Raw genomic sequence first — 21,934 nt, 5'->3', positions numbered from 1 at the left:
TTCCCTTCTCTTGCTATCCATTCTGTAACCCTAATGGTCCACCGGTTATCCATCCTACGCATTACATGGCCTGCCCAGCTCCATTTCTTCCGCTTAATGTCAACTAGAATATCGTCTACCCCCGTTTGTTCTCTGATCCACACCGCTCTCTTCCTGTCTCTTAACGTTACTCCTAAGATTTTTCGTTCCATTGCTCTTTGTGCGGTCCTTAACTTGTTCTCGAGCTTCTTTGTTAACCTCCAAGTTTCTGCCCCGTATGTTAGCACCGGTAGAATGCAATGATTGTACACTTTTCTTTTCAACGACAGTGGTAAGCTCCCAGTCAGGACTTGGCAATGCCTGCCGTATGCACTCCAGCCTAATTTTATTCTTCTGTAAATTTCTCTCTCATGATCAGGGTCCCCTGTGAGTAATTGACCTAGATAAACTAGTAACATTAGAGCTCGCAAAACCATTACTACAATGACAAGGCCTTGTGTTGCTTGTCTGCTGGCGCATAGGAGTCAACAGCAATACACGTATAATCATCTACGTAGACAGCTATTCTCCTTGAACGAGAGCAACATGAAGCACAGAAATGTTTCCGACACTTTGTGGTTTTGCAAAAGGCCACAAGATGCCGTTATCAGCACTACTTTATGTCACGGCTAGGTGGCGTGAGCCGCCTCCCGATTTAAAAGATTCCATAGGGGCCTTAAAGGGTTCAATAAAGGGCCTTATTCATCCATCCATCCTATGCATATACGTGTGGAATGAAACACCCGAATACGGTCGCACGTGAGTCCAAACGCTTCTTCCGTAAACACATGTTCCGGATTAAGGACGCCTGATTTGGTCAGCGCAACGCCAGGTGCTGCTTCAACGTAGACGGCAATAGGTTCGCGAGAATCCTAACACTCTTAAAGGACAAGGGCCCCACGGGTTTGGCACACATAAACAGGCAGCTGACGCGCTGCGTCGATCTGGAAAGAAGGACATCTGGCTTTTGCTAGAAATACCAACAAGGTCTTACACCACGACGTCTGTGCCAGTGGCAGAAACGTGCGCCCACATCTCGAATTCACTTACGTGAGACGCCATTCCGACAGCAGGCACAGACTCTCATTGGCGACGTACACATCGTAAGCACTCGCTATAACCGGGGCATACTAGCAGCTGCTTCTCGCACACGCGCCGAAAATGGCTGCCTTTAGTGAAACAATATAGTCATATGCAGTCCAATAATTCCATACGGCCCCTCTCAGAATTCTCATACAAAAAAAAAATGGCTGGAAATTTTACGAATCCATTCCGTTATTTTCTTATGGAAACACGTGTAAGATATAAAACATTTCCATCATGGATTGATAACACCTTCTTTTTGGACTGTTGTGCGTGCGTACAAAGGGCACACGCTACCATTGTCCATAGTGCCTTTTGAGCAGTTGATCAAGGGGGCTCACAAAAGTCCAGAGGACATTACGGCAACTCCCAGGAAACAACTCGTTGGGGAAGTCTGTATAGAGTTATTGGACACATTAACGGAAGTGTTTCGACGAGGGTTACGTCCATATACATCGATGCGAACGGGCCACCCGGCCGGCGTCCGGAAGTCGAGGCGATCGAGAAACAGACGGTGGCACCCTCAGACGAGCGAGAATATGGGCACGGTAATGTTCGCCAGCATCTCCCTGCCGAACGTTATGGCCTGCGCTTCGGCCACAGGTATCACGTTCCACGGGTCGTGGTTCAGTATGCTCGTGAGTAACATGGATATGGCCGACGTGAGGTTGCCGAGTCCTTTGAGCAGCACCTGGGCCCTGCCCATCCTCCATATTCGAACCACGTCGAGCCGGTTGTTGCCGTTGGCGAGCTGCGAGATCTGGATCCACACGACGGTGCCCGTGAGCTTGATGTCGGCGTCGCCGTTGTACAGCAGGTGCCGGTGGTCGGTGAGCACGCGGTACTTGGCCGTCGCAAAGATGCTGTCCAGGTGGATGACCAGGCCCACGGTGACGTCACCGTTCTTGCAGATGACGTAGGCAGGCTTGCGGCGAGACAGTGTGTGCACGTTTCGCGCCTGGACGTCGTACAGGAAGACCTGCGCGGACGACAAACCAGAAGACCGAGTTGACATTGAAGTGAAGGAAAATACGCGGATGACAAAAGAAAAACTTGGGAGACGCGTAAGCTTCGCCTTCAAGAGTAGAACGCGATAGTATTAAAGGGTCTCTGACTGCTTCTCACGATTCCCGGCAACTGCAGCTTATGCAACCGTAATCTTTATCGGGAAGCGCTTGCGGCGAACGCTATGCACGAAGGCGAGCTTTCTAGTTATTTTGTTTCTTTCCCCCGCACGGCCGGCGCCGCCGCTGCAGCGGATGCGCGGAGGCGAACGCCATCTGGTCGTGCTGTAAGGCGCAGGCGGCGTGCGCGCCGCTCTGTGATTGTTAGACAATTTTCGCTCACGGTCAACGCCGGTGACCCACGTAACGGGGCCCTTAAAGCTATCGCTTTAATACACTCATCACCTGGACGCCTCTTCGGCTTGGACCGCATCGCGCAATCTTGTGTTATATGTGCTCAGAACTCATTATACACGCGTGCGTGTTGCAGATGACACGGTACACTGTTTCTGGCACGCGTCACAACAGTCACAGTTGGGAGAGTCGGCACTTCGAAGTAGAAGCATATACAACATTTAATGCCACGTAGTCCGTGAACAATGCACGCATAACTTCGCTGGGCGCCGTATATGGTATTCGAAGAGAGAACGAAACAGAAGGGGAAAGGCAGGGAGGTTAACCAGAGGGGAAGATCCGGTTTGCTACCCTACGCTGGGGAGAGAGGGCAGGGGAGGTAAAGTGACAGGAAAGTAGAGATATAGAAAGAAAGGGAGCAAAGGTACACAATCACAGTCGGTCACTGTCACCGAGTACTATCACCGCACAGCACAATAACACTTGTAGCACTGTAAGCACCAGTTCAGGCTACAGCCGCTTGTCCAAGACTGTTGCCGTTAAAAACTGTAACAGTGCCCTCGCCGCCCTCTGCTACGATTACTTGTGCTGTCGGCATTGTAAAACAATTTCATCTGTTAAAGGTATTTGGTGAAAGCGAACTGCGCGATTGCGAGCGATTGTCTCTGTAAATTGTAGCGAGGACAGCAGTCACAGACAAGGTGTTGAAGAGTCTCCTCGCTACCACTGTCATCACACGAGGCATTCGAATTCATGACGTATAGTATGGTCAATGACAGAGAAGACTGAAAGGATCCGAAGGGGCCCGATTTTTGTGTTGGTTAAACTGATACGAATAAACGGACAGTGAATCCCGAGAAAGCATAGGGAAAATCATTGTTATGCTTAATTGAAAGGTAGAAATAATACGATAAAGGGAAATGAAAGTGGGCAAAAAGGTGTCTTGCCTTAGGTGGGAATCGAACACGCATCTTTCACCTTACGCGTGCGGTGCATTATCAATAGGTGGTGTCCGAATTCACGCCCCAGCGACGGTTGCGTATGACATAACGGATCTCGAAGGCAAAGTTCTTTTGCAAACTAATGCCCCGGAAGTGATTGCGGAGCCGGAAAAGTCGTTATGGCTGTCACGTTTTAGACACCACTTATAAAGTTCCCACGGCGCCATCCTTCCGCCTACCTTCTTGGGTATTTGTGTGTGTGCTTGCAAATTTACCCCAGAGAGTGTTTGTCAGCGCCGCTTAGGACCAAGGCTCCGGATGTGGGACATAATTTTTAACAGCAGGTGTCACGTTGTACGTGAGCTTAAGAGCAGGCAACTGGGTTCAAGGGCCAAGTCTGTGAAGGCAGCGGGAATGCCTGGTTGTGCATGGCCAGTGTCGTCTGCTTGCAATCTCCATCCTAGTAGTCTGCTAGTCGTCTGCTCTTGCTGGCCGCAGTGCATTACGTAACCACGACCGTTCGTTTACAACCACGCAGTAAGGTTGAGCGTTTCTTGGGCTAGTTGGCGCTGCATTGTCGATGCTTTCCCAGCGCATCCGACACGGACAACGGAATGGACACAGACAGAGCTGAACTAAACAAAGTAAGTTCAGCGCTGTGTGTCCATTCTGTTGTCCCTGTCTAATGCGCCGGGGAAAAGATCACCGATTATTACGATGCTCCCGAATGCGAAATGTGAGCGTAGCTCTATACGTGCTTTCATTTCGCGATATATTGGCTGGCGCGGACGATCTGTCTCGTGTGGCACGCTGCAAACGGAACGAAGTGTGGTGCGACTGCCTCGCCAATCTGGAGATCGTGAGAGCCAGCGCGTGAGAGGCGCGTGGGCGCGATTCACAGCAGCCGCCGCAGACCTCCCAGACGACACGCCCTGCTCTGGCGCCATCTCGTAGCCATCGTCGCCGCACCACGCTTTACTTCTCACGCATTCGCCATACCCTCCTGCTCCGCTTTCTGCCTCATGGTTCCGCTGCACCATCCTCCTCCGCTTTCCTCCTCGCGTCTTCCATCCCCCGCTGCGCTCCGTGTTCGCTCTTTCATCTTTCGCTCGCAGCAAGAACCGGCGGCTTTTTTTAGAGAAAACACGGATTATACAACCATGCAGATTATCTCTTACCTGAAGATGCTCCTCGATGTAGATGGTGAAGTTGGGTCCCTGAATGGGCTCCATGGCGCGGATGAGACGCGTGGCGAATCGAAACAGGTAGTCGACGTAGTCGTCCAGCTCGGTGCCATTGTTGCAGGGAACCTGGCGCTTGCTGATGCGGTGCCCGTGGGGCGAGAAGGTGCGCGGCACCTCCGAGTGCGGCGTCGGCACGACCATCGACTCGAGCAGGTCCTGCACCTCGGCGGGCTTCGTGGACACCGCCTGGGAACGGAGTGGCCCCGAACTTAGTCCCGTGTATCTATGCCGTTCATAAGTGGCGCTACATTGTAGTACGTTAGCCACTTATAATAGGTGGTGTCCAAATCCACGCCCCATAGGGTGGCGCCCTCTGGATTTAAAACGCGGATCTTAAAGGGCATGTTTTTGCTGGTTTAATGTGGCGGAAGCGTTTTCGGGAGCTGGAAACGCGTCATATACCAGTGTCACACGGCGCACTTCTGATCGCGATCAAGCCCAATCCGGATCGAAATTCTCGACTGCGATTTGCTCCCTCGCGCAGCTAGCGTAAAGGAGCCAATTAAGACCGAGAAATTCGATCCGCATCGGGCTTGATCGCAATCAGCAGTGCGCAGTGTGACACCCGTAATAGACGTCGAGTTTTGGACAAAAAAAAAAAAAAAAAAACACTGCAAGGTGGCGCTGTAGCAGCAGGTGGCGTATGCCACCGCCCGGTTTAAAGGGTTCAGCCTCATTCATCCATCCATCCATGTTCAGCGCAGTATAGATAGACTAGCGTCCTTGCGCTTACCGCGATGCTCTCTTCTCGTCCAAGTTTCGTAGCAATATCGCATTTTACGGTCCGGATCACTTAATGTAACACTTTACCCTGTTACTTTCCTGGTTTGTCAAGAAAAAAAAATCGATTTTGCCTCAATCTGCGCTTCTCGCAGTAACTGATGGCCGAAACATGGCGGCTGTGACGTCGTTACAAGCCTTGTCACTTCTGGTGCCTGCAGTATGCGGCAAAGCATGACATTGCAGATGTTAGTTTCTATTAATCACTGGGAGGTGTGATGTGAGCACTATAGAGAGGCGCAGACGAAGGGGAATTCGCATTCTTTTCTGGGCAAACCAGTAACAGCGCCATGTGGTATATACCGAACCGAAAAATGCCGCAGCGCACCGCTTGCGTTCGCGACCGAAACACGTCGCATACTGGAAGCGCAACGTTTCACAGCTAGTACGCGATTTCAAGTAGCATTCCGTCCACAAGTGTTTAGTTACAACATGTATGAAGCAGTTATTAGGCTGAAAACTTCGCCCACAAAAAAAAAAAGAAAAAGAAATACCTAGGCCTAAGCTCAGCACCGTTAACTCTGTTTCTATAGGCACCGTGCATTGCAGTTTGCGCGCGATCTATGCGCCACTACAAGTGAAGCTTTGGGACGGCCAGTGTCAAAACCAGCAAAACTGGAGAGACGCTGTATACATTCGCCGTGATACTTTCGATCGCTTATCACGAAAGAAGACTGTCCGAGTTGTGAAAATATCAAAGCGCGCATGCTCTGCATATGATAGCACGCGTTCGCAATCGATATGAGCAGCGGGAACAATTGTGAGCTTGATATCGTCAAAGCGCAGGGCATATACCTATCAAACGAGCGACGATAAGGAAGCCGTTGTCGTTCGGAATGGCGTATCATTTTCATCGCCTCTCTAGCGGCCGGCATCGGCAATACTGGGGCGAAACATGAAATGTCGTAGTGCCATCTGAACAGTGAACGGTGTCCATACCTCATGTATCTCTTATAATCTTGCGATTTCGTGCTCACTGTGACGCCGCTCGCGTACGCTCAACACACATCTAGTTTTCTGTTACGTAGCTCCAAAGTGGGGGAATTAGTCAGCCTATAATGCTACAAAGAAATGCGAGCACCAATGGTGGGATCGAACCTCTGTCTGCCAGCACAGCTACCCAACGATCTTTAAAAGTAAGCAAGTGCTACACGTTTGTAAGAGTGAGTGAGTACGAACTTTATTGAGGTCCTGAGGAGAAAGAATGAAAGTTTGTAAAACGCGAAGGCGAAAGCCTGCAAGCTGTGGAAGACGACGACGAACACGCGAGCAGTGGCACGAGCGCGAGGGGCAGTATGGGAACGCTGACATGATCAACGGCATCGAAGCCAGCTGTGTACCGCGCATTGGGTGTACGTTAAAGAACCTCCGGATGGCCAAAATTAATCTGGAGACCCTCACCACGGCGTGCCTCATAATGAAATCGAGGTTTTGGCACTCAAAACCATGGCATTTTTTTAAAAATAATATGAATCTCGCGGCGCTTGCCATCACCTTGGTGATGATCCTGTTGAGCTTGTCCTCGACCATCTGGCGCACGTGGTCCACGATGCTGTCGCCGACCACCTCCATGACGTCCTGGTCCCCGGACTGGGTCCTGGCCTTGGCCGTCTGCAGGAACCGCTTGGTCACCTCGTCCACGTGCGTCCTCAGGCCCGTCTGGGCCACCAGCAGGTCGTCCTTGTCGACGTGCAGAACCCGGGCGAACCAGGACATGGCGGCGCGACCCAGCACCGCCTCAAACTGGCCGCTCTCGTCGATCACGCGAGACTCCTTCTCGCCTTCGCCGCTGATGTAGCCCTGGGAGAGAGGGACGATGGACGACATGGACGCTGTGTCTGAGTCAATTAAGCTCTTCATATTAGAGAATGCAGAGCTTTAGCTTCTTGGTGTAATAACAATAATATTACGGAACATCACGGCGACGCCGACGGCGGAAATGCGCCTGGAGTGTCCATAATATTGCTATCGCATTAAAATCAGTTTTGTTGACCAGGAAAAACCAGGTGGTCTTGGTCCATGGCGCACGTGAGAATTGGTATTATAATATCAATCAATCAATAATTTATTAAAGGGTCGTCAGATATAAAATGCCTTCTTTCATGACGTAAACCGGAAGCTTAATACACGCCAGAGCGACTGGACGTGTGATTGATCATTTATTCGCGAGACGTAGACAATATTCCAAAAAGACTGAACTTTTTGTCAAATTACTTTTATTTTTTTTTTCTAACAGAATGCCTGCCTAAGCCAGTTAAGGACAAATTTCTATGAAATACTAACGCACTCCGTCGTGCACTTTTGAAACGCGCATCTCGAAACTGGAGGCAGCCTACGAACTCCTTCCAAGGGTCGTATTCTGAAACGTTCGCCTAGGCGAAATTTCTTTTTTCGCTTTCAGGCGTGCGCCGATTGGCTGTTTTAGCAAAATTGGATGAGCTGATTGGGTGGTTGAGTCCGACGTCATTCAATTTGCTCAATCAGCCAATCAGCGCGCACGCTGATTTCGCCTAGGCGAAATTTCGCCTAGGCGAACGTTTCAGAATACGGCCCCAAATGAATGCGCCGGCCTTGCGAACTCAGCAGCTCCATATCGCAATATGTGCGCTTAAGGGATCGGTGAATGATAAAACTGGTGAAATTTTGTGTGTAGTAAGTTACAGTTTTCGATTTCCCGACCAAAGAATGTCTGCCTTGGAGTAAACCCGATAAAGGTGCTATCTGCCGCAGGTGGTTCTAAATATTCTGTTAAGTTATAAAAAAAACACCAAGTACATTTTGTCTTGTACTATGTGTGATCTACTTCCTCGCTAAAGTTGTTCTTAGCGATGCTGTTAACAATTCGGAAAACGCTTTGGCAGACTCTATATAGCCACTTCCGAATGTGTTTCAGCGGAATTCTTGTTGGAAGAATCGGCAACACTGGGCAGACTCACCTTGACGCGATAGGCGCATCGTATCTCCAATCGGGGCATGATCATCAGCACGCTGGCGCGCATGGCGGCGTTATTGGTAGCCACGTCGCGGATGGTGAAGTTCGATAGTCCCGTCACGGTGACCTGCAAAGATGGAACGTCAGAACCGGGCGCCAGTGTCACGCATACGAAAAAGCAGCAAGCTCATCCTAGCTGGCCTTTGCGAAACCACAGGCCCAAGATGACGTCAGATGCACAGGATGACGTAAGATACCCAGGATGGCGTCACAATCCGGAGTGTATCTGACGTCATCTTGGGCATCTGACGTCATCCTACGCTTGTGGTTTCTCGAAGGCCAGCTGGCCTTTGCGAAACCACAGGCGAAGCCACTCTGCTTAGAGCGAGCTCGGAATTGACATGTGGATCACGTTCAGTGATTTGTGGTTTGCATGCGCCTATTGGCTTCCATTATGACATGGTCACCACAATGAATAATTAAGGCAATCAAGCTGAAGTGTTGTTGTCAGTTTAAGTTAATCATACTGAGTGCGTAGTACATACGTACTTTAGCACGAGCGTTTTAGAATCTGACAGATACACACGATAGAGTTGAAGCCAGAGACAGCAGAATAACAAAGGTGAGTGCAATAAGAGCTCATACCTAAATACATTGGAATGGAGGAATCATTTTGTTCGACATACATGCAAGCAATTTTTGCCGTGTTTGGCGGACATTTAAAGGAATACTGCTTATCTCAACCGAATGTTGGAATCTGGTTATTTTTATTTGGGCCGTCAAATTTATTTGTTCAAAAACCTTTTTTTTTTTTGAACAAATAAATTGCAACAAGCTTACAACTTGGTAGGTAAGTAGGTAGAAAACTTTATTGAGGTCCGGAAGAATCTTCACCCCGTTTTTACAGGGGCAAGACTGCGGGCCGCTCCACGTTACTACTTCGTGACGCGGAAAAATAACAACAATAATAAAACAATGTCACAGTTCTGTTGGGACACGTAAAGCGGGCAAAAGTTACGTATTACACACGACTCTAAATTATGCCAATAAATCGTATGCGTGGGACTTCTGCAAAACCATCGCAAGTGTCGTATAACCATCTCCCGAAAGGTGTAAACCGACATATCAAATTTGTCCGCTCCAATTGTACTAACAGGTGCATGTATTTTATAAAAGTGCAATGTTTGTGTTTTTCGTGCACATTTCGTTAAAAATTTTATCAACTTCGTTCTGCTTTTTTTTTTAACTTGGCAATTTGCAGCAACTTTTCCTGTAAGAGCTACGAAGCCCTAAATCAATATTCTTCATCCACCAGTCGGGTGCAATTAAGCTTTCTCCATTAAATGCAACAAATTTAATTCAAACCAGTTCAGCGGTTCCTTAATGTGCACCTAAATTTCTGCATTACACATGTAGTTCAATTGGACAATCGTGTTCTGCCATGGCATTTCTTCACATTTCACCTTTCTTCTTGCGTTAAAACGAAAGTCCTGTACTTGGGAAAGCTAGAAAAAAATACTGGCGAGCTCCAGAAAATCCCTAAAAAAAGAATAAAATTTACAAATGTCACGTCAGTAGTCCTTTAACCTTTTTTCAAATTTCCTTGTGTTGCGGCAATGCCTATATCGGATAAACTGGCCAATGCTTAAACTAAAGGCTCAAGGAGCATAACAATAACGCCACCATGCTATCTCCGGCCATTTAAACCTTCATTTTCAATACTGTAGGTGTATCTATGCTTTTTGATGAAAAAAACAACAACAAATAGGTAAAGCTGCTGGAGTTATGCACATCTGTAGGTAGTTTGACACGAAAAATCATGGGGGAAGGCGTTCCGTACAGCGGTAACACAAAAAGACGTGTGATCACTTGATATTCCAGGTAAGCGCAATATCGTAGTTGTGGTTGATGTGGTGACCACATCTGCATAATAGTTCGTGTGTCTCCTTCCTGTTTTCTTATTGTCCTATATCCCCGACGTGCTTATATATTCGTGCACTTGCTAAAATAAAGTCCAGTCGAAGGTTCAGCGCCCGGCTTTTCTTGTCTCGTCGTTTCGCGTCGCAAGACGTTCACCGTGAGATAGCCCACCGACACGCCATTGATACGAAGGTAGAACACGGGCATACCTTGGTGAGCGAGACGTTGACGTAGGCGCCCGGCTCCTGTATTAGAAATCCCATGGACCCCGCCTGGAACGGATCCATGCCCAGGCTGACAAGGCCGCGGGTCCGCTCCAACTTCCGCTTGAGCAGTTCGTGCAGAGACATCACCTGGTCCTCGTCCATCGAGCGCATGTTGCCTGCGAACGACGCAGAAAAAAGTACGCCGTTTATCACGCTTACAGTTACGCTTAAATTTCACGCGAAATACAAACCGGAGTAGATGAGCTTGGCCGTGTTAAGAGGAAGCTAAAGCTGCCTTTTGACGTCGACTAGCGCGAACGCACTGGGCGTTACTGGCAAGTGCCGCTACAGAGAGAGGACGCCCTTTTCACGCGTAAGGTTACGCTTAAAGGCGACGTGAACTCCAAGCCGGAGTATAGACGAGCTTGAGAGCGTTAAGAGAAAGATAAAGCTGCCTTTTGACCTCGTCATGCGCGAATGTAATCGGCCACTACAGTGAGAGTTCCACTACAGACTAGAGCACGCCCTTTTCACGCTTAAGGTTACTCTTAAAGGTCACGTGAAATGCAAGCCGGAGCAGACCAACTTGAGAGTGTTAAGAGAAAGACAAAGCTGCCTTTTGACCTAGTCATGTGAGAATGTACTAGGTTCTGTGCCACTACACAGACAGCACATCCTTTTAGCGCTTAAGGTTACGGTTAAAGGCCACGCGAAATACAATTCATAATAGATAAGCTTGGCAGTGTTAAGAGGAAGCTAAAGCTTTCTTTTGACGCCGTCATGCTGGAATGTACTGGGCGTCACTGGCGAATGCCACTACAGAGAGAGGACACTCCTTTCACGCCTAAAATTACGCCTAGAGGCCACGTGAAATCCAAACCGGAGTATAGACGAGCTTGAGAGCGTTAAGAGAAAGGTAAAGCTGCCTTATTTTGACCTCGTCATGTTCGAATGTACTGGGCTGCTACAGTGAGAGCGCCACTACGGAGAGAGCACGCCCTTTTCACGCTTAAGGGCCCCGAGAACTGCAATCCGGAATAGACGAGCTTGAGAGCGTTCAGAAGAAGATAAAGCTTCCCATTGAACGTACTCAGCCCCTGTACTGGTAAAGACTATGACAAATAGATTACGAGCAGTACACTGCTTTTGTGCTCACGCACATCGCAGTGTGCGTGAGCACAATCACTTTAAGTACCGTTCGGTTGGAAGTTCTGGAGCTTGGTTCCAAAAATGACCAACGACACTGTTCTTGGCAACCATTTTAGAAAGTTTTGTAATACCTACATTGACGTCATCATCATCTATTAATGTACAAGAGACGAACACGAAAAGCACCTTTTGTGTGCATTAGTTACAAAACTCTCAGCAAGTCAAAGATTAACAATAAGAGAATTCTTTTTTCTCACACGATTGTTCTTTTTCTAAAACAGGAATTCGATGGCAAAACTAAAACCGCAAAAGAGCAACTGATACAGCTTTGTCAAGTCATCCCTCATCATCAGCTTCATCGTCATGGTAAAGAAAAATGAAAACGTCGGTGGCCACCGCTGGCACTCGAACCCATGCCCCTGCGGCAACGACCGGTTAAATCAGGCCGGGTGCGCTAGCCACTGCGCTATCACGGATATGTTCTGTTTGTTCGTTCTTGACGCATGAAAAAAAAAAAAAGACAGTATCTCCCAACAAGGGCTGAGATGAGGCAAAGTGATGCCAATTTTTATTTTCTGAACAGTTTTGTTAGTTTCGTTTATACATTATCATATACCCTGGCTGATTTATACTGAATTTGTAAAATGTGGTACGTTTTTTTTTTCTTTTGCACTTCTATATGTATGTTCTTTATCTGCTCACACTTTTTTTACATTCCACAAGGGATGATTTTTGCGTTCTTATCAGTATCGAATTTTCCTGCTTTGTATAATGCTCTACTATCTGATAGCTACCACTCTCGCGCTGCCATTGACTGTCTGTAATTGTACAGAAATCCCGCCAAGCTATCGACTGACATAGCTTTTTAAGCATAAAATTCTTCTAGCTCCCGTTGCCGGCAACCTTCAAGTGACCTTGAGCCAAAAGCCAGAACCGTTATCCGGGCACTCAAAAGAGAACATCCGGGCAACCAGTCACAATTTTTAAAAATCCGGTCTCTGGCCCCCAACCCTTTGTGCAGGACCGCATTACATACGCTAGTTACTGCTCAAACAAGTTTAAAAAAAAATATTGCCGGTTCTCCCGTAATCGAGAGTAGATGTAAGCATGAAACGGCTACCATATGGCGTCTTTTGCGGCCTGGATGCTACCGGCTTGGTCACGCAGCGTGGTGCCATATATCTCGAGGCGCCGCATAACCCGCGCCGCGGAACTCACGGACCACTGGCGTAGATAAGAGCACAGGCAACCCTGTCACAGCGCCAAATGATGACAATCAAGTGTATGGTGCCCTGTGTCTGCCTTTTGAACGTCGTTATTGAAAATGAAAAATAAAACTTCAGCGTACCAGAAGTTATACAGCTTGAGTGACATTGTGAACAAACATTACAAAGAAATCGGAAGCACAAATGGCGAACAAATTTTGGTTTACGCTGCATGTGTGCACATGCAGTGTAAACCGAAATGTATGCACCGGTGCGGCGACATGCGTAGTTCTTCCCACGACCGCACGCGTGCGGCAAGCGTGCGGTGGGTCTCGAGCCTAAATCGGCCCTTATCACCTCCCCCGCATCGGTGCTTCCTTCGTCATAAACTGCGACGCATTCGTCAGTCACCCGGCTGTACTGTGCTTCAAGAAGCGTTAGAGCACGAGACGAGCGATTCCTGGAGTGGTGCAGCAGGACTGTAACATTCGCTGACGTCCTCGCGCTCGTGAAGTGCTTCGCTGGCGCTGCCGTTGGAGCTAGCGCAGAGCTGAGTGGCTTCTGCGGAGAGCAGTGGCGGCACCGCTACGCTGCAATTCGTCGTAATTAGCAACAAGTTAGCCGTTGGGGACGCGTCAATTCCTTCGTTGTACAGGCAAATTCGTTGTAATGGTCTTCGTTGCAGAGACGCTCACAATATACATATGAAGTATACGAATTTGACCGGGACTTAATCAATCCTTCGTTATATTGGTCATTTCTTTGTACAGAGGCACTTGTTGAACTAGCGCTCGACTATACTATACACACCATATCGTACTCGTATGTCATGATAGTTGCATAAGAGCAGCGCCAAAGTTGTCCCTACTAATTTCTGCTGGAAACTATATGGTTCTGACTTCTGCTGCTGCTGTCCACAGCAGTACACAGCCTGATTAATAACTGAATTCGGCTGCTTTGTGTACCTGCTTAAGCGAGCGAGTGTGTGTGTGTGTCTTGCAAAAATCATAGTCACAAATATCAGTAGTATGTTATAGCCCGTCAATGTTTTCTGCTTTCCACCTTCTAAACGATACATTTGGCAATACGCGATGTCTGATTTTATTGCAATTTTCGAAAGGACCGACTGTAGCGCGCAGTTACCAAATAAACCCTGTGGGGGTTGCTCAAGAAGAAAGCCTCGCAGTTGAAGAAAAATTCGTCCGGGGGTCGAACCCGGGACCAACACCTTTTCAGGACATACGCTCTTCCATCTGAGTTAACCAGTAGGCCAGCATGTCGCAGCGCGACGCCGAAATAATTTATGGGCTCGAAGTGGGGAGCTCCAAGTGCAATCAGCATGTAAACGATGGACAGTGCGTGGATTTAGAGAAGGTTTCTTCTACTGCGAAGCTCTCTTCCTGGAAAGACCCGTATGGATTGGATTGCCTGTGTAATTTGGTGCAACAGTCGGGGGGAGGGGGGGCAACAAATTGTCTATTTCCTGAACCTTGCTCCATCTACCGGGCTTCCCCAAAGCTGATTTGTCGGATTGCACGTACTGCATTGTAAACATGACGCGCTGTATTTAGTTCTTTTCCGGAGTTTCCCTATATTTGCCAAAGAATCGAAGGTCTAAATTAAATATACACACCCAGCGGTGCTGGCGGGTTCTAACCTTCATTTCTAAAAATATCCCAACAAATCTCGCCAACATTGATTCTGTGTAAACGCTCGGCGGTCAATCGATTCCATCCGTTCCTGTACGTATCAACCTATAGGAGGTCCCCCGAGGCAAAGCTTCCTTTAAACTTCCGGTCTACGCATCCAGCAACCACGGTAGGTCAGTGCAGTACGCGAAGTTTGTAGATAAAGACTTTACGCGAGGTAGATAACAATGTAGATAAGAGAAAGAGAGATAAAGATTTTATTGGGCCAGGATGGGGTTGGGGAGAAGGTGGGCGAGGGGAGAGTCGCCCCCTCCTCTTCCTCAGGCGGCGGCCACGAGTCCGATAACAGTGTGTAAATATATCGCACAGAGCGATTGAGTTGTGTGTGTGTGTGTGCGATCTCGATTAAGCGTGAGCTCTCCTCCGCGTGCTCGAAAAGAGATATACTCCGTCGATGCCCGACTCTAGACGGAGGAAGATTAGAAGACGCGGGAGAAATGTAATGATACAAAATGCACGACTACCGCATAGCTGCTGCTGTCGCAGTCTTTCCTCCAGTCGTCTTAATTCGCTTACTTTGTTTCGCCGTTTCCTTTACCGCTTCCGGAATCAAGCCCGCCCTGCCGCGTTCTTGGGGACGTCTAAATGTACGTGCTCGGAAGGCAACTTACGCTTCCGCTACGCGCTCTTCGCGGTAAAAGAAGTTCGTTATATGCGTGCGTTACTCGATCGCTCCCGGCTGGGATTCCTTCGGTACCGAAACGCTGCGACTTATACCGCGTGTGTCATTGGTATATGCTCCGACGTACCTCGAAGCACCCGGCCGTAGAGTTTCTTACGTGGTAAAGATTTTTTGCACCCTTAGGGAGCTGGTTTGTTCTACGACTAACGTCATCGCTCCTAAAGACCAACCGCAACAAAGTTTTGGACCACGTAAGAAGCACAGTTTCAGTTTATGTAGATACAGAGCAGCCTCCGTGAAAACTACGTTCGAAGTATACGAGTGGATGCACGGTGATCAGACAAATATATCCACTACTCATCATTTCCATGGAAGTCGAACGATCGCAGCGCCCCCTGGTAATCTTGGCAGGAAACGATATACGCTCTCCCCCAGTCTCTCCGCGCTCTCGCCGGCTAGACTTTTCCACTTGCCCATCACATGTTGAGGACCTATTTCACCGAGAGCATTTCCTCTATACTTCTGTTACATCTAGGCTTCAAAATTATCACGTGACCGCTCACCTCTTAGACTTATTCCTTCCTCCATCATTCACCCGGCTGGCTTCACCGCCGCACAATATAGATGCCAGCTCAGGCGTTCTCTCTAGTCAGTCTAGTAGGAAACTCCGTACAGGCGACCAAGCCCAGGAATTTCAAGCAGACGACACGTGCGCAGGAGTGGAGCGGCGCGTCGGGGTGCCGCCATTTTGAATGCTGGGTCACCAAACGCGGAAGCTTGTTTTGAATTGGTCGGCTTCGAAGAAATCGATGCAACTGCGGCTCCACTTTGCGAGTGCAGGGAAAATGTCATTACACGCATCCATGATTGTTGTTAGCGGGCAAGTATATACAATGGTATGCGGGCGATGGAACGAAAAATGTTAGGCGTTATGTTAAGAGTTAAGAAGAGAGTGGCGTGTAGATTAGAGAGCAGATGGGGGTAGCCGATATTCCAGTCGACATTAGAAGGAACAAATGGAAATTGAACAGGCCATGCAATACGAAGGGCAGAATACCGGAGGTCCATTAGAGCTACAGTTGCAGTGACATAAATAGGATGTTGATGACGGTGTCGATGCTGATTTAATTGCGCAACGATCACAGCTAGGTAATCGCATACTGTACGTGCACCAAGAGCCCGCCGTACAAAACGGCGGCGACGAGCGAGCGCGCCCTAAAATAATGCAGTTTCCGCGAAGGCAGTTAGTAGCCGCCCAAGTTACTTCGCACTTAGCAGACGTGTGCTTCATTCGTACGATTCCAAAACGCTGAGGGTGCTATATTTGTCGACGACGTGCTTCGGCATCCGAGGCGCGTGATTATGTCCGGGAAAGGTTGAGCGCGAAATGAAGGCACGGTTAGAAACGTGCAGACACGGCAAACGCTAGAAACACGTAGAGAAGACGAACAGCGTTTGGCTCGTCCTACGTTTTCATGGAAATGAATCAACGAGTCCAGTAAGGAGCAATCGTATAGGTTATGCCCAGGAAATAATGCAGCCAATCGAGCGTGTGCAGACGATCTCGACGGAGGGCGCCTGCAGGGTGCCGCCATTTTTAACACTTCACTGACAACGCGGAAACCTGCACATTCTCGTAGACCGTCATAATTGCGACCCTTGTGGCTATCCTCTTCAAATGGAACGGAATGCTGTGTCCTTCAGACTTCCATGCTGTTATAGGCGAAGCAAGTTGTTTCGGCTGGCACCATTTTGTGTAGTCATATATACAACACAGTTGCCGCATAACTGAGGAAGGAAACTAAGGAAGGTGCGTGACATCACGAAGCTGCAGGCTTCGCAAACCAAACTCCCCGTAAAGCCGCGTCCAATCGACTTTTATCTCTGAAAAAAAAATGGTGTCTCCAAAAATCAGCCAACCACGTGACCACTGTCGCGGATTCGGCTCGGTGCGTTTGATTCCCACGCCCAGGAATTTTGGACATTGCCCCTTCGGCACTCTGTTGAACTTCGCAGCAACACATCAGCGTAACCCAGTGTGCAGCACTTCCAAAAATTACATTTCAAAAGCTCGACTAAGTTTCAAGACGTTCTCGCTAGCAACGTCGAGAGCGTAGTTTCTTCTAATGCCATGCGCATTTATGGCAGTTAGTCAGCTCTTAGTGCTTCATTACAGCAGTGTTTTGATCATAACCGAGACACTGCTATAAAGCAAAAGCGAAATTGGGATAAGTGCCGTAAACGCCTTTGTTATCAGAAGGAAGTACCCTAGCTCTCGACGTTGCTAATTGACGCTTGTTGAAACTCGGCCAATCTTGTGAAGTGTAAATTTTTCAAAATGTTGCCCGTTGAGTTACGCAGATGTATAGCGGTGAAGTTGAACAAAATTTTGAAGGGTGTAATGTCCAAAATTCCTGGACATGCGAGGTTCCCACGGTTGCGTGCCGGGTCCCTATGCAGAAGGCAAGCGCGCAGCATGCAACGCCTGTGTCTCGCCGCTGTACGGACAGACCGCAACAACTGGTGGTGAAGTGGAGACTCCTCGAAATACTTTGCTCCTGTGGTCCTCTTCGAGACACCGCGTGAGGAACTCTGGGACTGCGAGCTGCTACCGCGCCACAGTGTACTAGAAGGGGGCAGTGGGCTTACTCAGCCGCTCCTCTGACGCAGTCAGCGTCGCATCCAAGAGGTGGCGCCACTGGCAATTTCAATAGAAGCTTTGCTTGCAGAAGCCTTGATTTTCCTTGCGTTTCTGTCGGCTTCAGTTCGAAGCAGTTCACACTCTTATTTGTTTTTAATTTTGGCATACTTGACAGTCTTTACATATCTGTAGCAAGCACTATATTTGTTTAGGCTACATGACATTTGCCATAATAGTACCTTGTGGAAAAAGCAGACGGCAACTTTTGGGCAATTTGCTTCCTATCCTAACTCAGACCTTTTGTGCAAAGAGGTCGTCGCTGACGGATGTTGCTTATGCGGAAGGGGCCTTCGAATTTTCCGAAACATCGGGCAATCGTAAAAAAAAATTGAAAACGGTTTGATGCCGTGTCGACCTAATGTAAAATTTTGTCAGACAGAAAACAGTGCGTGCATACATCCCAGCTGGGCTCAAAAAAAAAAATCAGGCATGCTAACCAGGTTTGTGCCTTTGCTTAGCCAAAATGAATATGTATATATGGCTTAAATATTTCATTGTTCCACTTTAGTTGTTCCATGCTTCACAGTAGCCTTCTGCGTTTATTATTAACCAACATTACGCCGGCACACATTTGTTAAATCAAATCAGGTTTTTTTTTTTTTCATAAAGAAATGGAGGAAGGCCTGAACAAAAAGTGAAAACTAGTTCACTTGACAAAGGCTCCGGCCTATGCTTATGTACGGTTATATAAGGGTAAGCAAAGTGAAGTTAACAGGGCTGTTGCTGACACAAAGCTTTTATTTGCAAGAAGTACAGCAAGCCATTGTTTCATGCACTTCAACTCATGTGCAACGGCTCAACTTAGCTGCTTGGCCCTCTGCCGCTTTCCTGCCTTGTCGCAGTTAATTCCTTTCACATAAAAATGCAGACGTGTGACAATGTAAAAGCTAATTATTTTAGCTGTGAGGCTAAGAGCGTGCACATTGCAGCCAACTTCGAGGGAAAGCTTACTCTTAGCAACTTCCAGCATATCCATAACGCTGTCAGAATGTAGCTCACTCTGAGAGAAGCATTCTGTGAAAAGATCCTCTAGAATTTTCACAAAGCCGTACAGCTGACTGGATGTATAAAGGAGGCCTCCTCGGTCCAGAAGTTTGTTAGCCGGGCAAGTTGAAAACTTTCGCCTGGTGGCGTCATAGTGCGCAGCTTTATGCATTCTTGGCATTTTGTGCTGGAATTGACAATACACTTCCGCGCAACATAGCCCGCAATGTGGTAAGTGAGCCTCGAGTCGCTTCTGGCCACGTGCTGGTTATGGTCGTTTGAAACCCACAGGCCCGTGCAATGCTGGGGTAAGACGTTTGTGTGGCCTCTGTGGCAGTAGCGCTAGCAGCAGTTTGACGGCACTCATTTCTGTCACCTGATGCTTCGAGAGCGTCAACTTCCAGTAAGGAGGCCAGTGTATATTCCTCACAGTTTCCTTCGCTAACTGACCTAACTAGACCATAAAAATAAAAACAATTCACATTGATCAGGAACTGCGTTCGAGTTGAGCACAAAACGTGGCTCGAAATGGAGCTCGCATACTGCGCTCGTGTCGTCCAGGGGAGGTTCTATGGAGGTTCTTTCCTCCTATTTTTATCCTTCGGGACGCCAAACAAGGAGAACTTCGGCCCATCCTTCACATAAACATAGCCTGTTTGGCACCCAGGCGCCTAACAGTGGTTTTGTCGATGCCGCAGCATGGCTCAGTTACTGCAAGGCATGCTAATCTCTTGCAGGCTATGTGCGAAAAAAACACTGAAGGAAAAAAATAAACCACGCGATGACGTCCACATAAAAAACAACGCAGCTCAGCAACTCCAACTAATATGATCGGGCACTGGGCGGGCACTGGGCAGCTGCGCCGTCGCACCCACGTTCCATTGAAACCGACGCCAGCGCCGCAGCTCGGGCTATCGGAGAAGCTCATATTTGCGACATTCGTGGAGCCGCCGCATCGCATAGCCTCGGCCAGAGAGTAAGCCCACTGCTCCCTTCTAGTACACTGTAACCGCGCGCTCAGGCTCGCTGGCTGGCTGGCTGGATGGCTGGCTGGCTGGCTGGCTGGCTGACTGACTGACTGGCTGGCTGGCTGGCTGGCTGGCTGGCTGGCTGGCTGGCTGGCTGGCTGGCTGGCTGGCTGGCTGGCTGGCTGGCTGGCTGGCTGGATGGATGGATGGATGGATGGATGGATGGATGGATGGATGGATGGATGGATGGATGGATGGATGGATGGATGGATGGATGGATGGATGGATGGATGGATGGATGGGTGGGTGGATGGATGGGTGGGTGGATGGATGGATGGATGGATGGATGGATGGATGGATGGATGGATGGATGGATGGATGGATGGATGGATGGATGGATGGATGGATGGATGGATGCTATCAGATTCTTTGAAACGGGGTGGTGAGTCACGCCACCAAGCTCTTGTTCTTATTTTGCCTAACGTACTACCTATCTTCGTAGGACGCACGCACACACACACACACACACACACACACACACACACACACACACACACACACACACACACACACACACACACACACACACACACACACACACACACACACGCACACATATTTCCTCGATTCAGGCGCACTGACGCCAAGTATTCCTCGTGCTTATACGTGTGTGGAGTGGATATGTGTTCTTATATTCGATCGTTCATCCCTTCAGGTCATTTCTGTATATTAACTAGACAACCTAACATTCTCGCGGATAAAGTTACCCACCGTTGTCAATGTCATCAAAAGCGAATCAAATCGACATTTATTTTTTTTTCGCGCAGCTGTATATGTCTACCCTCCCGTAGATTTTCAATGTCCGTGCCTCAAAACGCCCGCACCCTCTATGAGGAGGCAAAGCAAACCAGTAAGGCATGTTCTGGCACCTGGCGTAACCAGAGGAAAGTTAGGAAACCGCCCAATACATAGAGTTTCATACAATAATTACTAGAGGGAACTCCGGTGATAGTGTCTACTGGAGCTTTTGTTGCAACATGCGAATGCATGGCGGCCGTTCCGCATTTTCCCTAAAAGCGCGCCCTGAGCGTGGCCAATATAGGAGACACTAAAACCTATACCGTCACAGGATCACGTGGTGGGCCGACATTATAGTGGCCTCGAACTTTATCGCGCGACGCCACTTCCCCCTGTTGTGACATTTCCTTCCTGCATGCAACGCACTATACCCGGCGAACAAGATGGCGGCAAGAATTGGCCCGGTAGTGCTCGAAGCACGGGAATAGTACGTACTTCAACCTCTCTAAGGCATATTTCTACTTCGTTTTAACACGTATATTGGAATACGAATAATGTCGACTAATTTACGATTCCTTGCCTTCGCCTTCAAAAGTCAAAATGCAGGCTTACAAAGCGTATCAATTGGCCCCCGTAATGCTTGAAGCACGCGAATAGGACGTACTTCAACCTGTATTAGGCATATTTCGACTTCGTGGTATACCCGTATATTGGAATACGAATAATGTCGGCTAACTTATGACCAATCTTTTCCTTCGCCTTCAAAAGTGAAAAAGCAGGCTTACAAAGCGTATATACACAGATCGGTCTCCTTGTAAGAATTCCACATCCCAAGCCGAAACATAAGTACAATAAAGATAACTAAAAGAAACGATGAAGTTAGAGCTATACAGTTTCTATTTTTATCTTTTACCGGATCGGTGCTCACAAATCACTTCCCGCACCTTCGAAGAGTGCACGTCCCCGCCTTGATTTCGTTGTCCTTGTTTCGGCGGTCATTGAACGGTGGATTCATACGCTATATAGCGTTGGGTATTGCAAGTTTGGAAAACACCAGGAAGGCGTAGTGAAAAGAGGGGCGTAGTATACAGCGACGCCCATATCTGTCTTGAAAGATTTCACGGGCATTCGATCAAGGCGGGAGATAGAGCAAGAAAAAAATACTTTTTTTTTCCTCCGATAGATTTAAGTGCGTGTGCGTGTGTGTCCTGGACGTCGGTCGCTTTCGTGTGTATAGTACAATCGTTCTTGAGAAGTTTTCATATCGGTCCTGAAAAAAAAACAAGCACTTCGTCCAACCACTCATTTTCTCCTCC

General features: G+C 48.3%; 1 protein-coding gene across 1 annotated transcript; it reads right to left on the bottom strand.

Annotated features, from left to right (window-relative positions):
• Positions 1 to 1,517: 1,517 nt before the first annotated feature.
• On the bottom strand, positions 1,518 to 10,653 carry LOC119453191 (uncharacterized). The gene is made up of 5 exons (XM_037715210.2): positions 10,486 to 10,653; positions 8,361 to 8,483; positions 6,919 to 7,224; positions 4,579 to 4,830; positions 1,518 to 2,080 (listed from the first exon to the last, which is right to left on the bottom strand). The coding sequence occupies exons 1-5, from the start codon at positions 10,651 to 10,653 to the stop codon at positions 1,625 to 1,627; spliced, it is 1,305 nt and encodes a 434-aa protein (XP_037571138.1). The 3' UTR covers positions 1,518 to 1,624.
• Between the last annotated feature and the right edge of the window lie 11,281 nt (positions 10,654 to 21,934).

This window comes from Dermacentor silvarum, chromosome 5 (genome assembly GCF_013339745.2).
Source record: "Dermacentor silvarum isolate Dsil-2018 chromosome 5, BIME_Dsil_1.4, whole genome shotgun sequence".
Taxonomy (NCBI): Eukaryota; Metazoa; Arthropoda; class Arachnida; order Ixodida; family Ixodidae; genus Dermacentor; species Dermacentor silvarum.
This window is presented reverse-complemented; position numbering and strand designations above follow the sequence as displayed.

Bases quoted from the DNA above. Each gene is read 5' to 3' on its own strand.
- LOC119453191 (XM_037715210.2), bottom strand. From the start codon at position 10,653: ATGCGCTCGATGGACGAGGACCAGGTGATGTCTCTGCACGAACTGCTC. The intron at 8,484-10,485 runs GTATGCCCGTGT...CCATCTTTGCAG, and splicing joins TCAACGTCTCGCTCACCAAG to GTCACCGTGACGGGACTATC. The intron at 4,831-6,918 runs GTGATGGCAAGC...CTCCGTTCCCAG, and splicing joins TCAACAGGATCATCACCAAG to GCGGTGTCCACGAAGCCCGC.